The 9787-nt window shown below is 46.4% G+C and overlaps 1 protein-coding gene across 1 annotated transcript; it reads right to left on the bottom strand.

Moving 5' to 3' along the window:
- Window positions 1–1293: 1293 nt before the first annotated feature.
- LOC102387575 (olfactory receptor 14I1-like) lies at window positions 1294–2203 on the bottom strand (the record flags this gene model as incomplete). Its single annotated transcript, XM_006039010.2, has 1 exon — window positions 1294–2203. A coding segment is annotated over exon 1 (910 nt), but the record flags the coding sequence as incomplete, so codon positions are not given.
- Window positions 2204–9787: the final 7584 nt, after the last annotated feature.

The following is a 9787-nucleotide window of genomic DNA, read 5'->3' on the forward strand; positions in this document are numbered from 1 at the left end:
TGGCAGGGACATCTGTGCCATGGACGGGCTAACCATTAGAGAAGATCGTGATGGCATCATTCAGACGCTTTTACTTGACAACTTAAGTGCCATAAAGGTGCAGACCAATGGTCTGTCTAGCCCAGTATCCTGTTTCTGATAGTAGCAAGTAGTAGAGGCTTTAGACAGAGAGTATCTGTGTAGGGCATGTCTGGAGTAATCCAAACTCTCATACCTTTCCTGGCATAAACCATCATTGGCTTTGGGATGTCAGAGGATATATCCCTGACTGTTTATTTAGTAGCTCCCAATGAACCTGTTCTCCAAAACCATGTCTAATCAAGAACATAATAGAGTAAATGACATATGAAGACAACTGGAGTACCACTGGATTAAGGCCCCAGCACCAGAAGTCTTCCTGTTGTCTCTGCACCCAAGAGTAACACCATAAAAGCCCCAGTGTAAGAGAGGGTGTGGGTTAGAGCCGTAAGGACTTTACCCAGAGAACCTTGTCTGCCCAGTGTGAGACAAGTGTTAAAGTTGTATAGTGTCAGGAGACAGCTCCTCAGGGAAAGCGTAATAAGGTAAACTGCCGCCTAACATTGGAGTCGGTACTCGACTGCCCAGAAATCCCATTGCATGAATAACAAAAGATTTCTTTCTTTATTTAACATGTTAAAAAGGATCCTTAGTCAAGGTTATACATGGACACACACAGTTTAATAACTCAGTAATACTGGCAGCATTAAAATATTCATTTCAACAAGAGCTCAGCAAAGCTGACACTTTCTGCTTATCTTTTCCACTTTTCAACATTGTAGAAAGAGAGCCCTCCCTCCCCGCCACACTCTTGGGATTCCCCATTTAAAAAGAAAACAATGATATGAGGACATTACAACTGTGAATTCATGCACCAGTGCAATTAGCATCACATCTAGCCACCTTTGACAGTGAATGACTATTTACCAAGTACATGCTTGTAGGTGGATTGAATTGGGGGGGACATTAGCACAAGAGCCCAGCAAGATTTCATCTTAACTCAGTGGAGCTATACCAAGATATCTTGAACACTTTGTCACCATGCTCCTTTGAGATGAGCAAGAGGGTAGTATAAAGAAAAAAAAAGTCTAATAGCAATTAAGATGATTTAAATATAGGGGAATTTACTTACTACAGATGAGTTGGTCTGTATTGCACACTATCTTACTGTGGTGGACATATCTACAAGTTACTTATATCTATGAACACAAAGATAACAGATTGATAATAATGAGAAAAAGATGGATGCTATCTTCCCAGTGAATAATTTCCAACCAATAAATTTCCTCAGGGCTGCTTTGATCTCCTTGTTCCTCATGCTGTAGATGATAGGATTGATCATTGGTGGCAGTATGGCATACAGAACAGCCACCACGAGATCCAGACGTGAGGGGGAGTTGAATATGGGAATCGTATATGTAATGATGCCAGTGAAAATAAGCAAGGAGACCACAATAAGGTGAGGAATGCAGGTGGAGAAGGCTTTATGCCGGCCCTGCTTTGAGGGGATTCTCAGTACCACACTGAAGATCTGAACATATGAAACAACGATGAAACCAAAACAGATCAAAAATAAACACGCACTGAACACAATAATCCCAACTTCAGTGAGATAGGAGTCAGAGCAGGAGAGCTGGAGCAGCTGGGGGACATCGCAGAAAAACTGGTTGATGATGTTGGAGTGGCAGAAAGGTAACCGAAAAGTGTTACCAGTGTGCAGTGCAGAATAAAGAATGGCACTGACCCATGCACTGACTGCCATCTGGACACAAGCACTCCTCTTCATGATGGTCTCATAATGCAGTGGTTTGCAGATGGCAATGCATCGATCGTATGCCATGATGGTAAGGAAGGCAAAGTTAGTTGTACCAAAGAAGAAGAAAAGGAAAACTTGGGCAACACATCCAGCATAGGATATCAACCTGGTGTTCCACAGGGAATTGCCTATGGATTTGGGGACAATGACAGAGATGCTTCCCAGGTCTAGGATGGACAAATTCATGAGGAAGAAGTACATGGGAGTGTGAAGGTGGTGGTCGAGGGCTACCACCATGATAACGAGGAGATTCCCTATCAGAGCTGCCAGGTACGCTGCTAGAAAGATGGCAAAGTGTAAAAGCTGCAGCTCCCGGCTGTCAGAAAATTCCAGGAGGAGGAACTCGGTTACAGTGGTTTGGTTGGACATTGCCTTCTTCAGTCCATTGTGTGATGCCTGCGGAGGAAAGAACAAGGGCAGTGGTCAGGATCAGAAAAACAAAACTCAAAGGCTCTGATTCTCCTGTCAAAACAATCTCACAAACTCACTCCCAAACACACACAGCATCTGACTGGTGCCAAATTTTCAGTCAAAAATCTTTTTGATTGAAATTTTGGTTTTTACAGCACTGACTTTTTCCATGGGAAGCGTTTGCTTTTGATGGGATATTTTGATTTTTATACAGAACTGGAAAACAGTCTTATACACCAGGCAGTACTAGACCTATCACATTATTGCTATCAACTAGGTAGTGTAAACTCTCCACACCTTTCAATATAAATGCTGTAGTCAGGTGCATTATTAAGCTACTGCATATCACCAACTTGTATGTAATAAATCCACAGCTAGGTGACTGGCTGAGGTCTGACTGCCACTTGGTTGCACACTAACATATGGTGCTGCATACCAGCTAGATTGTCATTTCTGTGTGAAAAGGGGATACTACTATCTCTATATTACTTTGGTTTTGCATAACCAATACCCATCACATTGCCACCTGGACTGAGAGCAGAGTTTGGAAAGGTGTCTGCCTTACTAAGAAGTACTAATTTCAATGATCTACTCATATGTCAATGGCATGTGGATTTAGCTTACAGCAACATGGCCAAAAACAGATCATTCCAATCTCATTGACTTTCCTTATGCCCTTAGCTTCTCATTCATTGTATTCAGACTTGAAGCAACTCACCGTGCTGGTCTTTGTGGGGGTTTTCCTCAAGCTTCTGTTGCATTTGATCCTCTAGTGCCAGGATTCGTTACTCACTACCCAACTTTCAATCTATCTAGTCTCTCTTGCCTCTGTCACTGTAATTTCTAGATGATAAAGACACCAATGATTTGATTCAAGTCTACAATGAACAGGCTGTAGTTGCCTCTGATCACCCCTGGTATGAAAGAGCAGAAGCTGCAGTAAGGTGATTTATCTGTGTCCCTCTTTGAAGGCTTGTGGGACTCATTCCCTAGAGCTTTGCATAACTTAGAAGCAGAGGCCCAGAGGCAAACCCTGGATTAATGTTTTTTAAAGACAAAGGGACCGTTGTGGATCTCTAGTTCGACCTACTATAAGGCACAGGTCACGTGTTTCACTAACGGTTCCCTGCTTCTAGTTCTGGGCAACCTGTGGGACTGACTAACAATCATTTTTAGGCACACACAGATTCAGACTGATGCTCAGTTGAATTTAGAAAGCTCCATGAACTGGTTGGCTAGGTCTCTTTGCTTTGGTGCTGTTTTAAATCTCACTACCTGCTTACCTATACGTGTTTCACAAACGGTTCCCTGCTTCTAGTTCTGAGCAACCTGTGGGACTGACTAACAATCATTTTTAGGCACACACAGATTCAGACTGATGCTCAGTTGAATTTAGAAAGCTCCATGAACTGGTTGGCTAGGTCTCTTTGCTTTGGTGCTGTTTTAAATCTCACTACCTGCTTACCTAAATCTTTAGGCATCTCAAGCCTATGGAAACCTGGTCCTTAATCTTTCATCATTCCTACCTTCTCTCAATAAGTGTTCAAGTGCCCTGAGTCAGGTTGCACCTACCATAGGGCAAGACCATGCACACAAGTAGTTATCACAAAGTAGCAAGTCATCCTTTTCATTTAATTCTGGGTGACTCATTTATTTTCCTATGCCTTTAGGCTCCTTGAAAATCATAGTATAACTTGATAGAAGGAACAGCCGAGCATCAGCTTCTTTGCATGCTCAGAAAAGTGCCTGTTTCATTTCTAGGTTTCACTGTAAACCAAATTAATGCTGGTGAGGTGCCTAGTTCTTTGGAAGGACCCCATCCTGTAGGTGCCTTCAAAGCCTAGATAAGTCACATTGACAGCTCTGAGCTTAGCACACCCACTTTTTTGGCACAAAATGTTAGTGGTTGGGCCACTCACCCACAAAGTGGGAGACCTGAGTGACAGGCTGGTCTTTAGTGATGTCTGCTGAGTTTGCAGAAGGCTGGGATCAATTGTTTTGAGACACAGGAACTTAGGAAAGGAAGGAAGGAAAGTAGCTGAGTAGGCAGACTTGGACTCCCCCAGGGAACTGATGGGCAGGATCCCTTGGGAAGCCAGTCTGAGGGGGATACATGTCCAGAAGAGCTGGTTGTATTTTAAAGAGATCTTACTGAGGGTGCAAGAATGAACTATTCTGATGCACAGGAAGACTGGCAAGTATGGCAGAAGACCAGCTTGGCTTATTGGAGAACTCTTCAGTGAGTTGAAACATGAAAAGGAAGCTTACAAGGAGTGGAAACTTGGAGAAACAACTAGGGAGGAGTATGAGCGTAGGGGTACTAACAGTACTGCCATGGCTGACTCGGGGCCCTTCCTTCCCTACCCCCTGTCCACTCACTAACTATGGATGTTGGCACCTCACTGACCTCACTTATTGCTTCCGCCCTCTGGCCTCCGCTTCCCTTATGCTGGCCATAGATCCACCATCCGGCCCACCCTCGGCTGTTTATTCGGGTAGCATGGGTGTTCCCAATGTCTTCTCCAGCCCCTTTCTGGGGTCAGATTTTTGGGCTCTCCCCTGCCAGGAAGTGGCGCTCCCTACTCGACCCAGAGGGTCTCAATGAACCAAAGAAATAAGCAATAAAACAGAAGAAAAAGAACAGATCCTATAGAAAACAGAATGCCTGCCAGTATAACAGGCTGCCTCCCTTCTGGCTCTTCCCTTCTGGAGGAGGAAAGGAGGGGGAAGGTAATTGGACAAGGGGACCCCTGCTTTCCCCTGTCCCAGCTAGGTGGGTGCCATACCTTTCTGACACCCTGTGGCATCTGTGCAGCGGTGGAAATCAGCAACAACATTGTCCTTGCTGGGTCGGTGAACTACCGAGAATTTAAATGGCTGTAGGGTCAGCAGCCAGCAGGGGTTGTGGGCATTATCTATGTGGGCTCACACCAGCCCCCATAGTGGGGTGAGTCCTGTAATAACTAAGAACTCCTGCCCTAATAAATAATATCAGAAATAGTCCCCTGCCAAGAGTATTGCTAGACAGTCTTTTTCTATCGTTGCACACCTGCCCTCTGCAGCATTGAATTTGCGACTTGCAAATGCGACTGGATGTTCCTCACCAGTTCGTTGCTGTAGTAAGATGGCTCCCAGAGCTTTGTTGGACATATCTGTCTGTAAAATAAAGGGTGCTGAGAAATCAGGTGTGTGGACTAGCACATCTTGGCACAAGGTGGTCTTTAATTTCTCAAGACTTTTGACCATGTGTGGCGGAGCACCTTTGGGGTGCTCACCATGTGGCAGGGGCTGCAGTAGGTTGGGACAAAGCCAGCAGAGCAGGCAGCCAAGCAAAACCCCTGAATGTCAATGTTAAGGGGGAAGGAGTGTGGCGGAGCACCTTTGGGGGGTGCTTGCCACTTGAGGGCTTTTGCGGGCTCTGAGGGGAGCCTGCTTTGGAGGAGCAGCAGTGGAAACCTCCCCCAGGAACTATTTTAAGGGGGAAGGTGTGTGGCAGGGCACTGTTGGTGCCTGCCACTTTAAGAGCGGCGCCAAGGCAGGGCACTGTTGGTGCCTGCCACTTTAAGAGCGGAGCCAAGCTGCCAGCAGGTGCTTGATTGTGGCGGCCATTTTAGATCTCTGGCCACCTATATAAACAGGGCAGTTTGCTGCTAGCAGGGTAGGCAGTAACATTGTCTTATTGCAAGGCTCCATGCAACATCCTGGAGGTAAGGGTAGGATTTGTAGGGGATGGTTTGGAGGCTCCTGGTCCTGGGCATGACTTAAAACAGCACCCTGGTGGGGCTCTCAGTGGTGCAGGAGCCCCCAGGGAATTACCACCCTGGTGAAAGGTGGGTAGGGGTGCCTGCCCTCGCTTTTGGGTGGGGCAGGTAACATTGGAGGTAGTTAGGGCCAGGCATGGCTGGAGCCACCTGAGCCCTGTGGGGTGCAAGACCCTGAGGAGCAAGAGTTGGGCCAGGTATGGCTGTGGCCACCTGAGCCCTGTGGGGTGTAGACCCTGAGGGAAGGTAGTTGGGGCCAGACATGGCTATGGCTACCTGAGCCCCCTGGGGAGGGAAGCCCTGTGGCCCCAGTGAGGGGATGGTGTGATAGTTGAAGCAGAGCCTTAGCATCCCATTGGATTGGCCACGGGGACTACTGGGCTCCGCCACAGGCTTTGTGAAGGTCAGATAACGCCTTGTGCCAGCCTTCTTCCTAGTTCAGTGTGTGCTGCGTGGTGAAGATGTTGTGGGATTGGGTGCCCGTGTTCTCTGACTAGGGCACCTGCTGGTGACTTGGAACTCATTGCTGACTATATGGACTTCAGAAAAGCAGACTTCAGCTTTGCTTAGGCAACTCATGGGCAGGATCCCCTGGGAAACAAGGCTGAGAGGGGGAGAAGTCCAGGAGAGCTGGTAGTACTTTAAAGAAGCCTCCCTGAGAGTGCAGGAACAAACTATTCTGACGCTCAGGAAGACTAGCAAGTATGGCAGAAGACCAGCTTGGCTTTGCAGGGAACACTTCAGTAATCTAAATCACAAGACGGTCAGCCAGCATCACATGAGGTACCAACTTCAGAGTGCTCAGGACCAGCACACTTACAGTGGTATATGCTCCAGCAGAATATTGTGCTCGTGTATGGTCCAGATGTTGCCACCCTAAAAACCTCAACGCTGTACTTAACAGTGGGCTGAGTCTCAAAAAATACTGTATAACTTACATGCATTCTTACAGCTTGTAGACCAAGTGATACAAGAAAATAGACCCTAACATCACTACTGGCAACAAAGGCAAGAAATGATGAGAATCACTTGCTCCATCAACTGTTAACTGAAGACTGGAAGAGCTGGAGGCTTACGAGGCTTAAAAGTCATACACCATTTATACATGAAGCCCACAAGCTGCTGGAAATGATTGCAGATGCTGATCCAAACCTCTGGGCAGCAGTGGAGTGGGCCAACCACTGGGAAAGGTCACATCTATTCCTACAGTGTTTTACACCAACAGCAAACACGTCCCCCACTGGCCAGGCATAACCCTTGACAGAGAAATATGAGTCAAGCTGAACAGATCGGGATTATAGACACTGCAAAACAACACTTTACAAGATGAACATTTTGGACAGCCCCCTGTGCGCATGCAGTGGGCAACAAAAAGCAAAGCATTTAATTGAAAGCTGCAATTTTTACGGATGCCTGGCCCAGGCGGCTGGAATCCAAACAATGAGCAATAGTACCAAACAGTGACTCATAGATCTGGAAGTGGATATCTGACACTGTATGAAAGAAAAGAAGCCCTAAAGCTGTTTTCTTTTCATAATTTGGTTGCAATGCTGAAAATCCTCTCTCAGCAGGTTTGGCATCGAAATTTCTGTACCAGACTTAGTAGTTGTTGTTCAGCATTTACCCACTAGAAGGGAAGAGGAGCCACACTGAGGTAGCCAGGGTTATGTGCACCTGCTTTCTGTGTGTATTTTTGAGTGGGAGAGAGTAGAGAAGTTGTATTAAGCATGGGAGGAAAAGAAAGGGAGCTGTAACATAGAGAGATTTGCAAAACATCCATGCCATTTACTGAGGACCTGCTCTCTTGCATATGGAGCTGACTGCAATAGAGCACACATACACGCATCAAACAAAGTTATTAATGAGTTACAGACCTTCTCCTCCCCTACTCTGAGCCCACCTATGAAGGACATCAGTCTATCGAAGTATTGATATAATGGTATATCTGGGTCGGTCCCAGTGTCCAGCACTGTGCTCTTTAGCTTTGGGGTTCTGGGTTCACTTCCTGTTGTCACTCAAGCTAAACATGGGAGGTAACAAGAGGTCTGGGAGAGAAGTGTTGCAAAAGCAGTTGTATTGTGTGTTGAAATCTCTTCCCTTCTGCATCATCCACTCCCTCAATCAGCAGGGCAAGAAACTCGCAACACATTATGTACATATCCCTGAGAGAAGTTTATGATAGAACTAGGTAGAGATGGGCAGATCGGTTGTGTTTTATATCATTGAAGTACAAAAAGTGCATCAAGTTCTCCACCAGATGTCAACACCGTGTGAAACCACTTGCTCTTGGGGTCAAAATATATAGGAAGGCAGGTGGCCTGTTAGGCCATTAGCTATTAGGGCTGTGCGAAATTTCACTGCCAGTTTTGTTTCAATGCTGTTTTGACCTGTTTCAAGGGTGAAACAGCAAAGTTGGAACAGAATGCATATAGCTGAACCAGCCTCAAAACCAAATGAGGCAAGTTGAAACGTTTCACCGTTTTGACGCTGTTTCGATATTTTGCCCATAAGCTACAAGGGGGAAGGTTGAAACAGCCTGTAACTTTGTCATTTCTGGCCTGATTTGGATGAGACTTGCAGGAATGAAACTTGCAGCCTGCCAGCTGTCGAGGAGATCAGTGCAGGGCTTCTGGGTTCTGGAGCCCTGCACCTCTAGCTGCTGACGGGCAAAACTCGTGTCATGGGTGCTTGTGGGCTTGTGTTTGTCTTGGGGCACTGGGCGGGTGGAACTACTGCAGGCTTGGCTGCTAGGCCCTGCTGTGGCCACAAAGCCTGCCAGGTGTCAGAGAGATAGGTGCAGGGAGGTTTTGGGGCTTGGAAGAACTGTTTCAAAGCCATAGCTCCTAAGACTTAGGCTCCAGCCACTCATAGATTCATAGATTGTAAGACTGAAAGGGACCTTGGAAGATCATCGGGTCCAGCCCCCTGCCCCAGGCTGGAAAGACAACTGGGGGTCAGGTGACTCGAGCAAGGTGACTGTCTAGTTTGTTCTTGAAGATTTCCAAGGTACGTGATCGCACCACCTCTGGAGGGATCTTATTCCACAGTCTGAAAACCCTAGTTGTGACGTAGTTTTTCCTGATGTTGAGCCTGAAACGATCTTGCAGGAGTTTGTGACCATTACTTCTGGTTTTCCCCAAGGGTGCCCTGGTGAACAGTTGTTCACCGAGCCCTAGATGTATGCTTCTGATGTAGCGGTAAGCTGCTACCAAGTCCACTCTCAGCCGTCTCTTTTTCAGGCTGAAGAGTCCCAGGTCCCTCAGCCTTTCCTTGCATGGCTTGCCGTGCAAATCCCTACTCATATGGGTAGCCCTTCTCTGGACTCTCTCAAGCTTTACCAAGTCCTTGTTAAAGTGCGGAGCCTTCTCTTACTTCAAGCTTTGAGTTCATTTTCATCAGCCCTAGCTTCACCACCTCAGACTCACGCTTGGCCAGGTTATCCTTGAAAATATTTTGGAACAATGGTTCCTGCCTCTGTCTGTCTCTAAATTGACCATCACCTATGATTTGGTCTAAGTCTAGCTCTCCATTATCTAATCTTTCAAGTTCCCCTTCTTTAGGCTTTGTTCTGTAAAGAACTCTGCCTTGGTGGGTGAATAGGGAATAGAGGGGGAGAGAGAAAGTCAGAAATGGTTGGGGAAGGGGAGGGAATGCATTTTAAAATAAAAAAAGAAAGAAAAACTGGGAATTTTGCTACAGGGGCTCGGACAGTAAAGAAATGTATTCTTACGTCCAGCCTGAAATGGTTTTGGAGGAGTTTATGACCATTGGTCCTTGTTTT

The sequence above is a fragment of the Alligator sinensis genome, unplaced genomic scaffold (assembly GCF_000455745.1).
Source record: "Alligator sinensis unplaced genomic scaffold, ASM45574v1 scaffold2238_1, whole genome shotgun sequence".
Lineage (NCBI taxonomy): Eukaryota > Metazoa > Chordata > Crocodylia > Alligatoridae > Alligator > Alligator sinensis.